This window comes from Rhinopithecus roxellana, chromosome 4, assembly GCF_007565055.1.
Source record: "Rhinopithecus roxellana isolate Shanxi Qingling chromosome 4, ASM756505v1, whole genome shotgun sequence".
NCBI lineage: Eukaryota > Metazoa > Chordata > Mammalia > Primates > Cercopithecidae > Rhinopithecus > Rhinopithecus roxellana.
The window spans coordinates 145,178,152-145,200,410 of record NC_044552.1 but is presented as its reverse complement, the minus strand read 5'-3'; the positions used below and the strand labels follow the sequence as shown (position 1 = coordinate 145,200,410).

The 22,259-nt window shown below is 38.9% G+C and overlaps 1 protein-coding gene across 1 annotated transcript in view; it reads left to right on the top strand.

Moving 5' to 3' along the window:
• Positions 1-1,508: 1,508 nt before the first annotated feature.
• The window catches only part of UTRN (utrophin), a 603,735-nt gene continuing 582,984 nt past the window's right edge, over positions 1,509-22,259 (top strand). Inside the window, 1 exon segment of the mRNA XM_030928184.1 lies at positions 1,509-1,681. Within this exon segment, the coding sequence (XP_030784044.1) occupies positions 1,603-1,681 (79 nt within the window). The 5' untranslated portion in view covers positions 1,509-1,602.

The window sequence follows — 22,259 nt, the reverse complement described above, 5'->3', positions numbered from 1 at the left end:
AATTCAGATTTTTCAAATGATCCTCAAAATGTTTTATTTTAAAATTCTGAATTCAATCAAAGATTACATTTGGTTGTCATGTCTGTTTAGTCTCCTTTAATTCACAAAGTTCCCCCTCTCCCAGGTAATTTTGGTTTTCAAGACACTGACAGTTTTGAAGAGACCAGGCCATTTGTTTTGAAAACTAGCCACAGTCTAGATTTTCTGCTTATGAGAAGATTCATGTTCAACATCTTGGCAAGGATATTGTGTAGATGATGTGGTAATTTTCCATTGAATTGCATGATGCCCCATGATTGGTTATATTAATTTTGATCACTTGGTTAAGGTTAGGAATTTTTCCCCAACGTATTACTATGAAAACTTTCTCAGACATACAGAAGAGTTGCAAGAAATTTTCATTCAATATTCACATACCCATAGCCTAGGTTCCTTAATTAGCATTTTGCTATATTCTGCCATAGTCTTCACTGGTTCGCCACATATTACTGTGGTCTGCCTACAAGCCATGATTTTTCTTTTTTTTTCTTTCTTTTTTTTTTTTTTGAGACGAAGTCTCACTCTTGTTGCCCAGGGTGGAGTGCAGTGGCATGATCTCAGCTCACTGCAACTTCCACCTCTCAGGTTCAAGCAGTTCTCCTGCATTAGCCTCCTGAGTAGCTGGGATTACAGGTGCACACCACCATGCCTGGCTAAGTTTTTTTGGTATTTTTAGTAAAGACGGAGTTTCACCATGCTGGCCAGGCTGGTCTCGAACTCCTGACCTCGTGATCCACCCGCCTTGGTCTCCCAAAGTGCTGGGATTACAGGCGTGAGCCACCGCGCCCGGCCCTTGATGATCTTCTAAAAAGGCCAATTTGACAATGTTGGTTCCCTCTTTCAAACCATCTACTGGCTCCCCATTGCTCTTCAGATAAAGACACAAACCCTTAACTTGTTCTCCATGCTCCTGTCCCTGGTCCTGCCCAGCTTCCTCACCTGGTTCAACAGGTACACTTGTCTCTTGGCTGTCTTCCTTCCAGAAACACTGGCTTGTGCTCCACTCTTTGACTACTCCATGATCCTTTCTGCCACTTTGCATGGGAAGCTCTTACCTTTTCTCTTTGTGTTTCCCTTTTTGGCTAATTAAATTCTTGTCATCTTTAAAGGCTTGGCTCAAATGTCTCTTCAAGAAAGCCTTCTCTAATTGCCCAGGACACGTCAGATTCCTCTGCTGTATGCTCTTAGTACTTAGTAGAATATGCTTCTCCTGTGCTTCTCCTTTGTATGATTTGTAGTCTATCAGTATTGTAATGAAATAATTCAGTGTATAATTAATTGCTTAGTGTGTGTAAGCTCCATAATGGCAGAGGTTATGTCTCTTGTTGATAGTTATAACCCCATTCCCTGGCTCAGTGCTTTACACGTGATAGGCACTCAATATTTGGTGAATGAGTAGTTACTATGCATAACTGTATATAAAAGATATAAATATGTTTTTTCAAGTCAATACTTTCCCTTTTCCTTTTAGGTATTGATGTCAAGCTGAACCATCGTAGGAAGTTGAAAGTCTTAGAAAGAGGACTTGGTAAAGTTTTTGGATTATCTTGAAACTCAGGCAAGATGGCCAAGTATGGAGAACATGAAGCCAGTGCTGACAATGGGCAGAACGAATTCAGTGATATCATTAAGTCCAGATCTGGTAGGTAAAGGAAGCTCAAGACAGTTATGGGTTTTTATGTATTTAGAAAACCTATATTTCTTGTATTGATTTGCATTGTTCTTGCAAACACTTCTTGGAGGTGAAGTTCTTTTGAGAAACTGAATTCTGACAAATGACTATAATTTTGTAAAAGGTATATGTAAAAGGCATAATATCTCTGAGTGTCCTATCCTCTCTTAACAGAATTTTGTCTCACTGTATGTCAACTGGCATTGCTTAGTGAAACTGCTGCTAGTAGCTAAAGGTTGTTCATTTGGAAGACTACTCCATTAAAACAAAATTTAGCTGAGCATTCTTCTTTCTATTTTTTGGAAAATGAAGGGATTATATGCTTAATGTAGGAAGTGCCACAGTTTCTGGCAGGAAGGATCCTTTCACAGTTTGATTTTATTACCATATTTCCTCACCCCCATCCCTGTTGGTAGCCATTGATAGGCCAACAGGTGTCCTACCTTGAACATCTTATGAGCCTTCTCAAGGTAAAATTTTCACCTAGGTAATCTAATAAACCAGACTCAGATTCATGGTTTTCATGTGAACAGTTAAATTGGGGTCATCAGGATACCATCCCCTCCTCCAATCTTTTTATATAACTGAGTGCTTTTTGACTCTGGCTGTACAGATGAATCAACTGGGGAGTTTTAAAAAACGCAGATGCATTGGCTCCATTCCAGACCCATTGAAGAAAAATTTCTGTATTTTTAAAAAGCTTCAAATATGATTCTGAGACAAACTCAAAGGGGAGATATTTTTGAACAGGCAGAACACTTCTCAGCTTTGAAAATTACACAGAACTCCACCCTGAGTGTGAACACTATACTTAAGTAACTTTGAAAAGTTACTTTGAGGTATAAAATTACATCCAGTGTCACTTTAAAGACAAAAAAGGAACTCAAAGCCTGTATTTGCTGTGTGAACCATCTTTTTGTTATGTTAGGAGCTTACTTCTTATTATGTGAAACTGTAGAAATACACAGTGAAAAGAAGATCTAAATTAACTATCTTAGAATGCACATTTTCCTCCATGATACCTGTGTTGATTGATTGATAAAGATTTTAGTTATTATAGATTTGGCTGTTAATATGTAGCAACTATTGAATAGCTTGATGGGTCTTTTGAAGGTATAGCTTAATATCTTGTTTTAAAATATGCTTTGAGGATGTTCTCTTCCTATAAAGTTCTTTTTGTTTTAAATGTTTTAGTGGTATAAAAATGTAAGGGATTATTAATATCTTCTTAGGAGTACAGAATACATATTCAGACATATGTAAATATAACAGAGGAAAATGGAAGAGAGACGATTTAATGTCTCCATACTTGCTATTTTCCATCGTTTGTGAGGAAGTATATTTCTAAATAGTTTTTTGAATCAACCTTCATTCTAGTAAGACCTTTGATATTTATAACTTGTACTTTAGCCATGTCCATAAAAAAGTAATTATCTAATTTCAGAAATACTCTGTATATATATTGAACATATAAACTCCCAAACTATTTAAATTTAAAATTATCTTTTAAAAAGGCTGACAAACCTCAAATATTGCTGGAGAACAGTTTGGCAAAAATGATAACATGTTTTTAACACATGCATACCAATTAACTGAGTAATTCTATTTCTAGAGTTTTTCCCTAGGCGATACATAAAAAGGTATACTCAAGAAATTGATCACAGTGTCATTTATAATAGAAAACATTGTAAACACCATGAAAATCTAATATTAGGAATTGGTTAGATCGTTATTTCCCAAAGTATTTTGAAAAGATCAAAAGTTCTAGGATTGTAAATGTGTAATTCACAAAAGGATGTTATAGTCAAATAGCTTTGGGAAATAGTTGTTTAAACCTATTCTGTTTCTTTACGCTAGCACATCTGAACAGATCATACATGATCCCAGTAGAGCTCACTAAATTAGGTTATATCCATAAAATAGAAGATTAAGCATTCATAAAAAGTGATACAGTTGTGTGTGTTTGTGCATGTGTTTGTGTATGAACATAGAAATGTGTTCTTGATATAGTAAGTAAACAAGTATGTATTATATGAAGTCGTTTTTGTGAAAAATATTTTTTAAAAAATTAGTGAAGTATACAATAAATGTTAATAGTGGTCATCTTGGTGTTTGAGATTATTACTATTTTTTCTGATGATTTATATTTTCTAAAGTTCTTCAATGAACCCACATTACTAAGTTCTTATATTTTTAAAGATTATCAAATTGCTTAGGATGTTTAGATGCCAAGGTTATGACTATTACTTTTTTTGTGGTGGCGTCTACTTCAAAACACATTGAAAATGTGTTGTTACATAGCTCAGATATGAATCACATTCTTTTGGCTGAATTATGTTGCAAAAGCCAGTAGATAAATTTGGATTTGAATGAGCCCATTAGCCCCAATCTGGCTTCCTCTCAGGGACTTTTTTTTGATTCTTTTAATGCAGATGCTTAGTATAAAGAGGTAGTATTTCATGATACTCCAAAATTTACGTATTTTAAGGGATTTTTAGTCTAGATTGAGTCATAGGAATTGTCTACATATAATATATGTATTTTAAAGATCCTCTGTGTACATACTCTATGCCAAATTTGTTGCTTTTCCATTTTTTAAAAGGGAACACTTTCCTATAGGAAAATTTTGATCCTCATCTGCTCTTCCAGGTTTCTTTTTTAGGGGTAAATTGGATGAGAGTGGGGAGATGGAGAATGTGATTTCTGCATCCAGATCCTTGAGTTTGGACAATCCAAAAGCCTGCCATAATAAAAATATATATGCATTTTATGTTAAATTATTGATTTTTTTATTGCCCTCACTTAGTATTACTTTGTTTCATGCCATTTGTGAATATTATAATTTTTTTAATTTTATAATTTTAAAGCCATTCCCACCATCTAAACAACTAGGAAGTTATCAAGGTTAGGTAATGAAGTAGTTTCAAATACAAAGCCATGTATTTATTTATGGTTGTAGTATACTTGCCTTGGGTTTGGGTGAGTTTTAGAAAGGAACTGGAAAGAATTTGATCTATAATGATCAAGGATTTGGTGTTGGGTAAAAGTAGACTTGCCTTTCTGTAACTTAAAGACACATATGCCAAGTTCATCATCAAGGACTATATTATTAACAGCTTTAATTAGTAGGCTTCAGAAAGCTCAACAAGTTAGTAAATATTTTGAAAAAATAGGCCAAGAGTAAGAATTTTTAAAAAGTGAAATTTACTACCTCTAGAGTATGTGATGCAGAAAGTTCTGCTTGGAACATCTTAAACATGAAATAATAAAATGGTTTGGGATGTATATGCAACTGAAGAATATCCTCACTGCTATTTCATTCAATAATTAACATACATTAAACCTAGTAACATAGAATAAGTCATCCTTTTCTGTTGCTGTCAGTGTTGTTGTGGTTTTAGTCCAGAGCACCATAGAAAGAGTAGACCTCAGGGCTAAGGACAGTGTGTCAGCTGGCTCCATGTGGAGTTCTTGACAGTTTGGAATTATAGACCCTCAGTTGGGAAAGAACTATTTGATGAATGAAATAGTTGGGCAAGCTTCACATTTTTGGATAATTCAATGTGTACTTTAAGAGATCTTGGGCTGGAAACCTGTGTGTACTAATTTTATAATTTCTTCCTTTGCATTTTCTCTTCTTATCTAATCCTAGGGTCTAATTGTTGAGGGAACCTTAGAGGCCCTATAGCCCAGCCATGCCTGTGATGTGCTCACCTAGTCTCTGTTTGCACACCTCCAATGATGGCGTCTCACTGGTGATGATGATGATGACGATTCTAGCAAGTTATACTTATTGAACACGTTCTGTGTGCAGATGTGGTGCTAACAGTTTAATCCTCACAACCACCATTTTACAGATGATAAACATGAGCCATACTGAAGTGATTTGTGGCACTGGCCTTCTTTCCATTTCTCCAAAGGCCCAGTGTGTCTGCCCCAGGGCCTTTGCACATCTCTCTTCTTCCATCTTTGCCTGGCTGGTTCCTTCTTGTCATTTAGATATAGGCCTAATGTCACCTCTTCTGAGATCTTCCTTGCTGACTTTAGAAAGTAGCTCTCACAGTCACTCTTGACTGCATCACTGTATTTGCGTGCCCTGTGTTGTTCTTACCACTCTCTGGCACCTTTTCTTGTACTATGTGTTCATTAATAGACTTCCCACTAGAACAGGGGTTCCCAACCCCTAGTCCGTTGCCTGTTAGGAACCAGGTGGCACAGCAGGAGGTGAGTGGTGGCTGAGCAAGCACTACCGCCTGAGCTCTGCCTCCTGTCAGGTCAGCGGCAGCATTAGATTCTCATAGGAGCGAGACCCTGTGGTGAACTGCACATGCGAGGGATCTAGGTTGCACGCTCCTTATGAGAATCTAATGCCTGATGATCTGAGGTGGAATAGTTTCATCCCAAAACCATTCCCCTCATCCCTTGGAAAAATTGTCTTCCATGAAACTGGTCCCTGGTGCCAAAAAGGTTGGGGACTGCTGCACTATAATTAACTCCCCGAGAGCAGGGACCAATACTTCCCTGGTACTGAGCCGAATGCCTAGCTCATAATAGGTGAGCAATAAATGTTTCTTCAATGATAAAGGCTATGGAGTCTGGAAGTGCCAGAGCTGGCATTTAAACTCAGATGATCTGACTCTAGAAACCCTGCGTTTGACCTCTATGGAGTGCCCAATCTCCTAATTCACAAGGCATTTTATTCCATTGCTGCTGGTGATTCTTTTTCATTTTGTGCCTAATTCTGTCCCTTACACATTTTGCACTGTATTAATTGTATTCATACAGCTCTTCTATCTCTTTTTTTGTAGTTTTCAGGGGTGGGACCCTGGGCTGTGAGGTAGAGCTCCTCTGGACCCCAGGTTAGCATCTCAGAGCCCTGTCAAGGGAAGGCCAATTGTAAGAGACACAGCCTACTGCTTCTGGCCAGTTGCAGCCTTTCTTGATTTTTGGCTCTAGTCTCTGTCATTCTCTGTGGAGTTAGCAAAGGGGAAAATACCAGAGGACAAATAGTCCTTTGGGTGGAAGATAGAGAAATGGATAACGCGTTTCTGATGTGAATACCTTTTTCTCTTTTCTTCTGACTACTGCTCAAGGCTTTTCACTGGCTGAAGTTTAAAAAAAAAAAAAAAAGGTAGTGAATTTCAGAAGGACTGACATTTGGCACAGTGTAGGTCCTGGTCCGATGCCCAGATAGGTATCTGTGGTAATGAAAGGGTTGATTGAGGAGTGTGGGGGAAGGAAGCAAAGAGACACCAGTGAAATAAAAATGAAACATTATTAAATATGAAATATTATACCTGGTTACATTTATAGCAAGCCTCCTGAAAATCTGCTATGTTTGGAAAGTAAAATTGATAATAAGATTCAGTTTTATGAAAATTCTGAGGAGGATCACCTTATTTGTTTATCTTTCTGAGACCTTTCTTGAGGAAAGACAGTGGTTAAGTTGTATTTAGGCAGTCATCGGTCTATTTCTTTCTTTTACATTTAAAGCAGTATCTGTGAGGGGATTTTTCTAAACAGCTCAAGGGACTATGAAACAATAGTTCATTTTTTGTTTCTCCTGAAGCTTTCCTTGGCTGGAATACCTGTGCTTTGAAGGGAGGTTTTTGAGCAGGTTTTTTTTTCCGTGAGCCCTGGGGATTTGTAGTGATAGACAATAACCCTGATGGAAATTCAACTCTGGCAGAGGAGGGCAGCTATTCTTGTCCTGCTTGTAAAAATATTCTCCATGTTGTTACCTCATTATGCTGAAGTAGTGCAATCATGAGAAAGTTTTTTGTATTAATGTGATTCTCATGACTTGTTACTATGGTTGTGAAACTTTTAGAGGAGATCCATTCATGACTGGAAAATGTGAATTGCTGAGGATGATTCTAAGCAAAGGAAGTACATTAATTATATAGACAGAACAGAGAACTTAATTTTATTGAACCTTATTTGAACCTAGACGTTTGAACTAGATGCTGATATGATGATTTTCTGGGAACAAGTCAACATGCAAGACCATTTGAGCAGTTGTAAATATTAGTTAAAATTTAATCTAAAGCAATGGAGAAAGGGTACTCTGCTCAAGTGGTTTCAGATGCATTGGCTGGATTTTTTTTCTCCCCTTAAATTGTGTGGAGGCATAGACATTTACTATGTTATATTTTTATCTTTGTATATTCCTTAACTGTTTAATAATAAATAAACTTAATTCAATATTTGAAATATGAGGCAGTATGAGTTCTTAATATATACTTATTCTCGAGATGATGGCTTGTGGACTGAGAAATTGAAACCAGGTCCCAGTCCTTTCACTTTTACTTCCTGTGACACTGACTAGATTTGCACATGTCAATTCCAGGAAGCAGGTGAAGTTTCCAGTATCCATGTGGTTCTCCAATCTTTGCGTTTGTGCCTTTAAACAACCAAATACCTGAGGTTTATTTATATCCCATGGGACTCTTCTATCAGAAGCACATTCTCCTGGCCTGGTTAATAAGGGAAATGTCTGTGTATGCGCATCTGGCAGCTAAGATTAAGGTTTATGGTGGTATATAACCTCACCATCACTTTTAAGAAATTAAGTTTAAAAAAAATGCAGATCTGTCTTTCATAGCAGTGGAGTTCAACAACACATAGAGCATAAGAGTCACATTTTTTGTGTGAACATTTTCACAAGAGCCTTTTTTGGTAGGTGGATGGGTGGCTACTTACATTCAGTTCAATCCTTTTAACATTTAATTGTGGAACAAAATCTTTTTTCAAAGTGTAGAAAAAAGCGTATAAGGGCATTTCTGATGTAGCAGAGGAATCCAATAAAAAATATGACTTTGTGTCTCTAAAGTGATACTGCTTTGAAATTAACACATCTGTATAATTTCAAAAGTATGATCTCTTTAGATCTTTTTCTTTAATTTCATAGTCTTGATATTTGTAAATTTCTTCAACTCCATTCTCTAATTAAGATTTTGGTATACAATATTTATATTCAAAAGATTTTTGGTGCAGGAAATAGCATTTTTGATGTTGATACTAATTGATTTGTTCACTTGCCCCTCAAAGGCTATGTGTGAGTCATGTTATTTAACATTGATCCAGTCAATATGTAGATTTATGCACATGCTTTTATTTTGAAAACTAGGTTTTGAGCTTCTCACATATGGTGTTCCTAATTCAAGCTTTATGTCAGAACCACCCTTCTGGAGCTAGACTCAGTTATATGGGGTGGGGTCCCAGCATCTGGAGTTTTAACAAGTTCTGTGGGCTATTCTCTTTAGTGCTCTTAATTTATAAACAAGGAAGGCAGGTTTACAAGTCATAGAACCAAAGTGAAAGTGATCTGCATTTTAGAGGAGCAAGGAAAGCTACAATGTTTATTATTTCTACTTATAAACACTTTCCTTTAAATAATTTGAAAAGAGAATAGATTTCGTGATGTTGGACTTTTTTTATTTTACACTGTATTTTGATGAGTTTGGGTTGTGTTGGGTGAAGTTAAAACTGAGAAAAGTGGGTCAGGAGAGTGATGAAACCTGGTGTGTTTCTTATTTTGGCCCATTGAACCAGAAGATGATACCAATATATCTAGTGCCGACATATTTCTCCACTGAGCTCCTTAGTCATTGCTGCAGTGTGTATTTAAGATCTTCTTGCTGTGAGCCTAACATCACATCTTAAACTCTTTTCCTGGGTAATGCATCAGCTTCGAGTCTGCTGATGCATTCATTATAAAAATGTATTGTGTATATTTTCTAATACATTATTTCAAAGATAGATGTGTTTTTGAGTCATGGCGGGAAAAAATATCCTCACATTCATCTTCTATGCTAGTTTTCTTATCTTCTTTAGGATTAGAGAAATGTATTACATATGTATTAATATTTGTCTCCCTGTTTTTTAATTCTAAATAGGTGACATGGTTAATATAACTATGCTTGCTTTTGAAATAATTTGCCTACCATTCTTTAAAATGAGTGAATTTTAAAAGATGAATAGTGATTTTTATGTGAAGATGAATTAAAGAGTTAAGTGACTTATAGACCACCATAGCATTTTCCCTATGGATTTGTAAAAACAGCCCAGAAGTCTTGTGATTTTTTTTTTTTTTTTTGAGCCGTAATCTTCCTCTTGCTCTGTTGCCCAGGCTGGAGTGCAGTGGCGCCATCTCAGCTCACTGCAACCTCCGCCTCCTAGGATCAAGTGAGTCTCCCACCTCAGTTGCACGAGTAGCTGGGACTACAGGCATGTGTCACCATGCCTGGCTCATTTTTGTTTTTTTAGTAGAGATGGGGGTTTTACCATGTTGGCCAGGCGGGTCTCGAACTTCTGACCTCAAGTGATCTATACACCTCAACCTCTCAAAGTGTTGAATTACAGGCATGAACCATGGTTCCTGGCCTCTTGTGATATCCTTATATTCAGTTAACCAAACTAAATCAAGCCAAATAACAAACCCCAAACCTTTTATAGACCTTGGGTTATTTGTAGATCTTTGGGGTTATTTACCTGTCTTTTGAGCTTTAATCTTTTACATCTTTGAAGATACAGGAAGGGAGCTTTATTTCTTCATTGATAAAATAACCTTCAGAGTGACTTGAGATACATAACTGCTTCTTCATATATCATTGTGTGGTATTTGAGATCACATCTCAAAATTCAATGAGACCTGCTCCTCAGGCAGTTTTAAGATTAAGGATCAAAAAGGGAGCCACTGGAAAGGTATGAATGGGCTGGTAATCTATATTAGAACAGAGACTTTGGTGCAGAGGTTGGCCATGTTCAAGTGTGGAGTAGGTTTTCATGAAACAGGAGGAAGCCTTTTCAGATGTATTTGAAACTAAGAAACTGCAAAACAAAACTAATAAAATCTACCCCCAAGCAAATAGACTTTAAAACAACATTTGGTCCTAAGTTGTATATGACCAATTTCTTAAAGTGATTGTTATATTGCCAGTTTTGAAATTATATTATCTTTTAAAATTTAAAATGTAAATATTATCTCAGAGGTGGGAGCATGAATCTCCATCTTATTTAGCATTAAAGGCTCCTGGCCTTACCCCAAAGCCCAGCTTTTGCAGGGGTTCATAAATAAAACTGTGTGTGCTCTAGTTTACTCTGTTACCTCATCTAGTTCCTTTAGGTGATTAGAAAATGCCATACTACCGCATATAAAAAATGTTTATTTTTGTGTTTTTACATGTGATATCAATGGCCAGTTCTATAATGTTAATATATCAGACCCTTAATTATATATTAACTCCCATTTTGATAGTTTGTATAGAAAAATCAGAGTTGACTTGAATTATTTCAACTTGCATGCGCTTTTTCAAATTTCAACTTGCATGCGCTTTTTCAAGACATGTAACCTGTTGTAAATTAGAAGAGTGTTGGTGTTTTCGGAACACACACATAGGCTTGCTGTCTCAGGGCAGCCTTGTTGGGCATTTGGTGTCAGACATATCTTATTGTGAGGGCCTTGGCATCATGTCAGATTGCTCAGAGAGGGGGACTCTCTGCATATATGTCTAAGGGAGACATTTAGGAAAGTCTAATGCCTGCCTGCCCGCCCGCCCTCCCTCCGTCCCTCCCTCTTTCTTTCTCTCTCTCTCTCTCTCTTTCTTTCTCTCTCTCTCTCTCTTTTCTTTTCTTTTCTTTTCTTTTCTTTTCTTTTCTTTTCTTTTTGACAGGGTCTTGCTCCATTGCCCAGGCTAGAGTGCAGTGGCTCAATTTCAGCCCACTGCAACCTCCGCCTCTCGGGTTCAACTGATTCTCCTGCCTCAGCCTCCCAAGTAGCTGGAATTATAGGTGCCTGCCACCACGCCTGGCTACTTTTTGTATTTTTAGTAGAAATGGGGTTTCACCATGTTGCTGAGGCTGGTCCTGAGCTCCTAACCTCAAGTGATCTGCCTGCCTCGGCCTTCCAAAATGTTGGATTACAGTCGTGAGCCACTGCTCGCAGCCACCATGCTACTTTCTAACAGCACTGCCCCACCCTCCCCCTCACCCCAAAAACCACCATGAAGGAGGCAGAGGGCACCAGGTGAAGACTGCCCATGGTACTTTTCTTACCTCTGTGACTTTGCTTTTTTTGTGTTCTGGGCTTGATTGTTCTCCTTCTCCCTGCGCCCCTAGTTTTGCAACCTCCATCTTTAAAACATCAGCATCAGTGCCACCAAGTGTTCTACTCTATCTGCTCTCTCCATGCCAGAATCAATCTTTCCCACGTGTTCACTCTTCATTTCTGTTTGTGGCCCTTCTGGCTTGTGTATGTCTATATGTCTTTTTTCATCTGACTTTCTGATGCTAGCCTTTAGCTTAGTCTCCCCCCACACAGTAAGTGCTTAATAAAGACTTGTGGCCATGTGCAGTGGCTCATGCCTGTAATCCCAGCACTTTGGGAGGCCAAAGTGGACGGATCATATGAGGTCAGGAGTTCGAGACCAGCCTGGCCAACATGCTGAAACCTCATCTCTACTAAAAATACAAAAATTAGCCAGGCGTGGTGGCACTCTCCTGTAATCCCAGCTACTTGGAAGGCTGAGGCAGGAGAATCACTTGAACCGGGAGGCGGAGGTTGCAGTGAGACGAGATTGTGCCACTGCACTCCAGCCTGGGCAACAGAGTGAGACTCTGTCAAAAAAAAAAAAAAAAAAAAAAAAAAAAAAAAAAAAAGACTTGCTATACCTTTTAATGGTTTTAAAAAAAGTACACTTGCTTACATACATACCTCATTCATTCAGCAAATGGTTATTGGTCATTCATTGTTAGATGCTGGGCTCAGAGATAAACAAAACCCACTTCTGTTCTTAAGATGCTCTCAGGCTAGCTGAGAAGAAAGACATCAATAAACATCCCCACACAAACCAGGGAAACACGGAGGGAGGAAGGATAGGTTCTTGCTTTGGTTGGAATGAGGGTAGGTTTGAGTAAGAGAGCGTGAAAGAGGCAAGGAATTTGAGGTGTGTCTTGAAGGATATGTAAGAGGCAGCCCTGTGGACAATGTGGGAAGAACATTGCAGATTGATGGGAAAAGAGCAAGGCGTTTGAAGTCTGTCCCTGGTAACTGAGTGTGGCTGGGGTAATGGGGATGATGGGAGAAGCTGGGGTGAGATTTCAAAAGCCCTTCTGAAGCAGGGTTTATTTGATCTTTCCCTGTAAGAAGCCACTACAGGATTTTAGGTGAGTTAATGAATGGCTCAGAACTGTTTTTCAGAAAGATAATTTGGCTGGCAGTAGGAAAGATAAATTTGGAAGGTAGCAGAGTTAGGGGAAGGCAGGGAATAGGTAAGAGTTGTGAAAAAAATTGAGGTTAAGGAGTATAAGGACTTGGACATGGAGTAGGGGAAAGGATGTGAAAAGTGGTTAGCAGTTAGTAACAGTGTGTGCAAAGCCTCAATGTAAACTTTGCCTTTGTGGGATCTGTTAGTTAGTAACAGTATGTATAAAGCCTCTAGGTACATTTCACCTTTGTGGGACTTGTTAGTAGCAGTATCTGTAAAGCCTCAATGTAAACTTCACCTTGGTGGGATTTGCTTTATGTTTTCAATCAGGTACATAGTTTTTCCAATCCTACTGTAATTCAAATTTTCAACACTTTCAGTTATTAGCTTTTCCTTTAGAATTACTTTTCTTAACTTGATCAATTTCTTAACTATTTACAGTTACTTCTACTTCTTACTGAAGTTGACTACTGCTGTTTTTCTCACAGTACCTCTTGGTCAGTTTATATAGGGAACTTCAAATTTAGTTCAGTTGCAGTAGGATCTGTATTTTTTTTCTGTATATTCCGAAAGAAGGGTCACGCTTTAGGAAAAAGTTGATGAAAAGGAGAAAAGAGATGGTTTATTCATGTCTATGCAGTATACTATAATAGTTCTTTGAAAAAGTAGCAAAGAAATATAATATTAATCTCATCTTAAAGTGAAGGTAAAACTCTCACACAGCTAAGAGAAAATCTGTATACTAAAAGAGTTTGGAAAACTACTTCAGAGGAACTTTAATTGAAGGGTAGTCTAATGTGATGCTGTGAAGATAATGTCATCCTCTATTACTAATTTCAGCTTCAACAAATAGGAGAGAATAAATGCAAATTAAAAATAAATTAGGAGCAGATGTTGAGAAATATCTTACATTTAGGGAATAATTAAGTGGTAGTAAGGCCCTGGAGTTCAATTAATAAAGCTGGGATGCTCAGAAATTATAATAATTCAGGTAACAGATGCTTTTCTTAATGTGATGCTCTACTGTGGAGGTTTTGGGAATAGAAGAAAGAAGAGGCTGTTATTGTCATATTGTTTGTAAGTTCATCTCTCTTTACAGTCAGTGGATAACTAAAATCTAGTATATGTGCTGGTATTTCAGAAATGGTGGTTCCCTTAACCCTCAAGAAAAAGCAAAAGTTCTCATTTGTGAACTCTTGCAAACATTCTTGGGTTGTCTCTTGGTGGTACCCAAGTTTTTGCTTTGGCCAGTAAGAGACTTTTGCATAGTACTTTGTTGCCTTGCCTCTACAACATGTTAGGCTTGTGGATTGGCCCATGGTGACTAAGACACAGTTCCAGTTATCAAGTGTCTGTCACCTAGAGAGGGCAGGTACACAGGAATTTAAGAAAACAGATTAAACAGGCAGTTACACAGTTGTAAAAGTAAAAACAGCACAGATTGCTGTGTGAGCTCTCAGGAGGGGTACCTGACATCCCAGGGCTTCAGGCAGGGCATCTTGGAAGAGTGAATATCTGAGCTGAGATCTGAAAGAATGAGTGGGGATGTGGGGAGGCTGTTAAGGCAGAGGGAGTTGATGGCAAGAGGTTTGGAGGTAAGAATTGCGGGTTTTTCAATATGGCTAAAGCAGGATGCTGGAGAATGAAACTGAGACCAGTTAATGAAGAGTGTTATAAACCATCTTTAGGAATTTGGATTGTATCCTAAGCATAATGGTGAATCTTTGACAGGGCTTTAAAATGTAAAAAAAAATTTTTTATGTATTTATCATCTTTAAAATCCTGAAGTTTTCAATCTAAAAAAATGTACAGGAAATGATATATCAGATATGCTGGTGCCCTCATTTGAAATTTGTCAGCTGTTAATATTTTGACTTTTTTTTTTTTTGGAACAGAGTTTTGCTCTTGTTGCCCAGGCTGGAGTGCAATGGCACAATCTCGGCTCACTACAACCTCTACCTTCTGGGTTCAAACAATTCTCGTGCCTCAGCCACCCGAGTAGCTGGGATTACAGGCATATGCTATCATGCCCAGCTAATTTTTTTTGTATTTCTCATGGAGACATGGTTTCACCATGTTGGTCAGGCTAGTAATATTTTTACATACTTGATTTAGGTTGTATTTTAAAGAGCTAATTATGTCAGCATAGATAAATCTTAAAAATAATTTGACTACAAACGAAAATCAGACTGTACAAAGTATTGAATGGTACTATATATAAAGCTCATATACCTGCGGAAATTATTCTGCAGTGTTTATGTGTTCATATTATAAATATATAGCAAAATATAAAAATTTTATGGAAATTATAAACACTAGATTTCTTTAGAGATAGTGAGAGAGGAGGTTCTTCAGTTTTATCTATAATATTTAATTCCTCAATGAAAATAGAAATATAATCTTAAACTAATATGAAATAATGCTGACTTGTGAACTGGGTGATGATTGTCTTAAGCCCAGTTCCTTGGAAGTAGAATTTGAGACAGAGATTTGTGGGCACTTGAGAACAATTCCTGTTAATGAAAGAAATGAGGGAAGAAGGATTGGGCCAGGGAAGGGAAGAAGGATGGCCCTTCAGAGATTTCCCAGCTTGAGGCAGTGTTGTTGAGCCTTGGGACCTTTGCCTTGACTGGTAGGCTTTAGGCTGACCCTAGGAAGGAGGTGAGGTGAAAATTTGGGCAAGGCAACTTGGCCAAGGACAGTTCCTGGAGGGATGCTCAGCTATGAGCCCTCAGCTGCTGGGGGAATGAATTTGTGCATTGCCCTGCCTGAAAGGCAGATCTGGATCAGGGATTCACTACAGTCATGGACCTTGTACCATTTTATTTTGCCTATTATTGTCTATTTGTATGTCTGAAAAATATGACATATTAAATTAAAAAAGCTTCCAATTTCTAGGAGCAGTACTCACCAAACTACTCCCCTGACACACACATAACCCACACCCTGCACACACTACACACCACAAACCGTAGCTGTAATATCAGGTTACATACTTTCTGTTTTATTTTCCCTTTTCTCTGTGTTTTTGGTTACTTGAGATGGCCTCCTCTGTCTCACTCCTTGTTTAGGAAGGCCTTGCTGCCTCTGAAAGGTTGTGACAGAGGGCTGATCTGATCAGATTTGCTCTTTTGAGTGGTGCTCTAGAAGCCACGTGGAGCATGGATGGTGTGGGGTGGGTGCTGGATGAGGCAAGGCTGAGGTTCTGGAGGATCTTTGGGTGGCTGTCACAGTCAGAGGGTAAGAGGCATTGAAGCCAAAACTGATTGTGAGGTAGCTGGGAAGGAGGAGGGGGAGAGTTTGGAAGCTTTAGGTAGGAGGCAGACCTGATAGGACATGGTGGTGGTCTTCCAATGATGGGTAGTGGATGGGATGGAGAGAGAAGCCTAGTTTTTGACTTTAACACTCGCAAACAAAGTCTTTCTTTCTAGGTTTTGTGGAGAGGGCAGTGCATAAGGGGTTAGTAAGTGAAGTTCTAGATTGAGTTTTGAGATGCTCAGAGATATCTGGGAAAAAATATGTAATATATATATTTCTCTTACATTTATGAGAGTGGCTTGGGCTGGGATCTGCCCTTGAAAACTGGCAGCTGGAGTCTTGAGTACTTTCCTCAGTCATTTTTTGAGCTCTTTGCAAGATAATGTTAAAAATTCAAGAGGCCGGATGCGGTGGCTCATGCCTGGAATCCCAGCACTTTGAAAGGCGGAGGCGGGTGGATCACCTGAGGTCAGGAGTTCAAGACCAGCCTGGCCAACATGGTGAAACCCTGTCTCTACTAAAAATACAAAAAAATAAAAAAATAAAAATTAGCTGGGCATGGGGTCACGCACCTGTAGTCCCAGCTGCTCGGGAGGCTGAGGCATGGGAATCATTTGAACCTGGGACGTGGAGGCTATGGTGAGCCAATATCATGCCACTGTACTCCAGCCTGGGTAACAGAGTGTGACTCTGTTGCAAAAAGAAAAGAAAAAAAAGGAATCAATAGCAGTTGCTTATTTTATTTCTCTTTGTATTTTCTGAGATATTTGACCCTAGAATGAGCATCTGGATGGTAGATGATGGCAGTGGAAGATGAAGAATTAAGAAGTAGTTTTTGATTTGTAATATGTTTTAGTAGATATTATTAGTTGATGTCACAGTTGTTGACTGTATTTATCTCCCAAGGGCATAGGAAGCCCCCTTGCAGATATTACTCTAGCTAGCCTGACTGGATGTTTGGGGAGGGAGAGAAGAGGTTAACAATAAATCCTGCAATACGTGCAGAAGTTTTTACACTTGTGCTTCTGCATATTTTCTTGGAAAAAGGGTCCACAGTTTTCATTATATTCTCAAAGGAGACCTATGACGTAATGAAAAGTTAAGTCTTGTTAGAGGAGGAGTGACATATTATTAGGGTTATGTCTTCATAATGTTTCTGTTTTTCTGAAATTAAATTGGCAGTCCAATACCCTGGCATGAGTTGAGGGTCTCACACTTTTGCTGTAACTCAAATTCTGGTCCTTACTTTACTTCTACTGCCTCGAAGCCACGCAAACAAAAGACCTGATTGCTAGAATTAGAGTGAGAAGACACAAAGTTTGAAGGGCAAAATTTCTGATAATGTTTGACCCAGTTTTGCATATAATGAATTTTTATTTGTTGATGAATCTTTCCCTTTTGTTGCTAAAAGTGGCAAATAATCAGACATAGATTACTAATTAACAGTCTGCCTCAGGTTTTTTTTTTCTTTTAATTAATGAAACGTGGGCTTCATCAAGCTCAGGTGGAATGGGTATCACAGTGCTTTATTTTTTCTGACATCAAAAGAAATTTCTTTGTCAAAGTGTAGATATGTTTGTTGTGACTGCCTTTTGTGTGGGTTCTTTTCTCCCAGCCCTCTCCTGCTACAGGAGAGAGAGATAGTGGCCCTTTGCTCCTCATTCCACATTCAAACCAGATCCCCTAGCTGCAATCTCTTGCCATTGGATTGCATCACCAACTCAGCCTCATTGGTGAGATGTCACTCCCTTCCTCCACCACTCACTCTCATTTCTCCGTGAGTTTAGCTCTGTCACTCTATCTAAAAGTTACTCTTGTTTTAGTGATTTGGGCGTAAACATTGATGATCCTTCTAATACTCTGTCCTCTTAATTTCTCCAAGTTCTCTTTCTAGTGATCTTGTCTCCCACTATAGTGGGTATATTCTGGCTGGACCAGGTCATTGTTTATGGTAGCAGCCCCTCTGTCATCCGAATTTAAGCGTCCCATTTTCTTGGTACTGCAACCTCTGCCTCCTGGGCTCAAGCAGTCCCCCCATCCCGGAGTAGCTGGGACTGTAGGCATGTGCCACCATGCCCAACTAATTTTTGTATTTTTTTTTGTAGATAAGGGGTTTCACCATGTTGCCCAAGCTGGTCTCAAATTCCTGGGCTCAAGCAGTTCACCCACCTCAGCCTCCCAAAGTGTTGGGATTACAGGTGTGAGCCACCGTGCCTGGCTGACTTTGCTTACACTTGTCCTAAGAAAATGGAAGCAAACCAAAGAGGAATCCAGAAACTCCAATACCACATCTATCCTCAACCAGAACCCGCCCAAGGCCACCCTAACCGTGGACACGGTACCCATCCTCCTTTACTTACTCAAGGGCACCTCCCTTCTCTCTTCTGCATCCCTACAATTACCCCTCTAGTGGATCTGCTTACAAACATGCTATTGTTTTCCTTCTAGCAAATCTTCACTTTGATCCCACCTGTCTCTGTAGCTACCACCCCATTCCTCTGCTCTCCTTTATGAAAGAGCTCCTGAAAGATTGTATATACCAACAATTGCAGTTCCTCTCCTTTCATTTCCTCTTAAGACCACTCAAATCAGACAGACCCCCTACCAGTCCAGTAAAACTGTTCTTGTCAAAATTGCTAGGGACCTCCTTGTTGCTAAATCCAGCAGTCAGTTCTCAGTCCTTACCTTACTCCACCTCTCAATAGCATTAACACCATTGATCACTCCCTCCTCTATGACACTTTCTTCACTTGGCTTCTAGGACACCCCACACACCCCTGGTTTCCCAGCCATTCTCTTTTGCTGATTTTTCCTCTTAATGTTGGGGGATCTAGGACCCAGTCCTTGGACCTCCTTTCTGTCCCCACTGATACTCTTTGTTATCTCACCAGTCTCCTGGTTTAAATACTATCTGAATGCTGGCTCAAATTTCTATCTCTAGCCCAGACCTCTTCCTCTGAACTGCATACTTGCATTTCCAGTTGTTTACTTCATATCTTCTATGCTCAAATCTGAAAATCTGAACTCCTGATCTCCCCTAAACCCCAAAGCTGATCCCACAATCTTGCTTGTCTCAGATAAAAGCAATGTGATTCTTCCAATTGCCCACACCCCCCGTTTTGGAGTCATCTTTGTAGTCCTTTCTTTCTCTTATACCCACATCCAATGTAGCAGATCCTGCTGGTTCTATTTTCCTAATACTGAATTTATAAGAATCTGGTCATATTTTAGTATCTCCACCACTACCACCCTGGTCTAGGGGACCTATGAGATGAATTCTGGCATAAGAAGCTTTCTTCAGATGACTAAGCGCTCCAAAAGGCCCCAGGTTATGGGGCTCTGGAAAGTAATGATGCGAAGACTTCACTTTGTTATGTGATTTTTATTTTTGCCTTGGAAGTCTTTCCACAAACAAGTCTTTGGTGGAGGCTCATTTTAGTAATATGATGATGCATTGCTGATAGGTAGGACGTGGCTTTCTATACAGCAGGGTTTGGGGGGTGCGAATGGCAGGTGAGTAGCTCACCCCAGGCTTCTGAGGGTGCTTCATGTCTTTTGGAACACAATTTAAAAGTCACTGCTTCAATTGCTAAATTCCAGCAAACCTGGATGCCCTATTTTTTAAAAAAGAGCTTACCTTAGTGTCAAAGAGGAACTAGGTTCTAGTTTTAGCTCTGCAGATCACCAGCTGTGTGCCCTTGAATATGTCACTCAATCTGTCTGCACAATTAATTGATTTGTTTGTAAGGTAAGGACTGTGGACTAGATGACCTCACACTGATCACTTTCTAAGCTCCAGAGAACCTAATCGTTAATGCTTAATTGTGAGAGCTGTGCTCGGGAAGGGCTATGTTCTAGTACCTTTTTCCTCATCACTGTCATTTCAATATTATCTACACTGATCTTCACAAATATTCTGTACATTTGGATTCTTACCTGAAATATTGCTGTTGGGGTTATAGAAACATAGATTATGTGTGATGGTATTTAGGATAAGCATTTTTATCTCTAAAATGAATTAGATATCAAGGACGGCACAGTATTAGTTTACACAATATTTGAAAAGAGTAATAAGAAGGATTTAAAAATCTTATTAGTACTCTTCTGTAGAAATACTTCAGGGAGTGGTTCAGGCAGTATCAAGTGCTGTGGGTGTAAGTGTGGCCACCTGCTAGCTCTGTGAACCTAGACAAATGGCTTAGCTGCTCTGTGCCTGAATAAAGTAGGGATAGTAATAGCACCAACCTCCTCGTGTTGTAAAAAGTAAGTGAATTAACATATATAAAGCAATTTGGAACATAGAAACACTCAATAAATGTAAGCTGTTACAGCCATACGAATAATTATTGTAATGTGAGTTTATTTCTTTCTAGTCTTTTAAAATAAGCATTTAAAAATAGTTTTAATCATATTGCTCTAGGATAATTTGTTTTTATTTCTTAAATATATACAGAATTTCCCCTTTTCTGCTTCTTTATATTTAATAACAAGACATTCTAGGATAGACTAAGTCTTTTCATGGCTAATTGTCCTGTGGAATTCTTTTAGTTTTTCTCTTCCATGTATATATATTTGAATGTTTTTCTGGTAGAATTCTTGAAAAAATAACTGTATCACACAGTAGCTCTCCTCTCCCATTTTATTTTATTTTACTTGCTGAGGCTGGATATTATATTCTTTTGGCTGAAATCACCATAGTGGGTTCACACAACTAATTCCAGCCAATTTATGTAGATCATTTGCAAATATATTAGTTACAGAGAGGCTCCATGGGTGTACCAAAGAAACCTCAAAATACAGTGGCTCAAGTAAAATCAAACTTTATTTCTTTCTCTCCTTACAGTTCAGAGTTGGGGGTGATGGAGGGTGGGAAGGTGGCTCTGCTTCATATGGTCTCTTGGGGATCCTGGTTCCTTCTCTCTTGTTCTGCCTTTCCAAAGTGTTGTTTCATCTTCTTGGTGAGGCTTGCACCTCAACACTACGTCCAAGTTCTAGTCCAAGGAAAGAAAAGAGAGAAGTCAAAAATAAGCAATTTTTCAAGAAGTGCATGGCCCTCAGGTTGCATTCCTGATTTCTTTTACATCCCACTGGCTGCTGCTTAGCCACGTGGACTCATCTTGCTGCAAGGGAGGTTGAGAAATGGGGCTTCCACTGAGCTAGAATTGTGGGGATGGAAGAGAAGAGCAGGTTTCTGATACTGAAAAAAAAAAAAAACAAAAGAAAAGAAAATAGAAAGGGAGAATGGATAATAATAAATATACATATACGTTTACAACAATTTTGTGGGCCAGGTTTGAATTTGGAATTCTCCAGGTCCTCATATTCTGTAACAGAACATGGTGGTGGAGAGAGCTGACCTCTGGCTCCAGTTTGCAGACTTTCCCCTTTGTCTGCCCATGCCAGCTCCATTTGGCACTGGGAAGGGCTTTGCACTCAAGTTTGTGGTCAGTTGGCCAAGGACCCATGGTCTCCCACTCTCCCCTACTTGCAAGCAGTAGTGTGGTCTACCCTTGGGAAATGAGCCCAGTGCTCATTTGAGCAGGGAGTACTGGGATCCTGTGTCTCTAGACCATTCTGTAGGACTTGCATATCCCCTTGGTCCTCTGATTTCTGTATTTCTGGGGGAGATTTGGGGACAGAAGAGAGTAGAGTAAGGCCCTCTAAAAGGCAGGATTTAAGGCAAGGTCCTCGCTTGTCTAGGTCTACAGGTGATGCTACAAAGAGAATGTTACATTGATTCAATTCTTAAAATTTTCCCTTTTCCTCATGCTTTTGCTTCATTAATATTCACATTTACATTTTATAATATACATGTTATATCTTTAATGCACTAGGAGTAGAATATTTGGAAAGAAATGGAATACTGTTTTAATGGATGAGAAAGGTAGGGAGGGACTCAGGGAGGCAGGCTGGAGAATATTCACTTATTTAGCTTAATGTTTTCAACAGCTTAAAAAAAAGAAAAAACAACCTTTGAGTGGCCCTTGTGATTAAATGGCAGCTTGCCCAGACTAGAGGGAGCCAGTGTTGGGAATAAAAACTAAGATTCACTTTGAAAATCTAGGAAAAAAAAATGACTACAC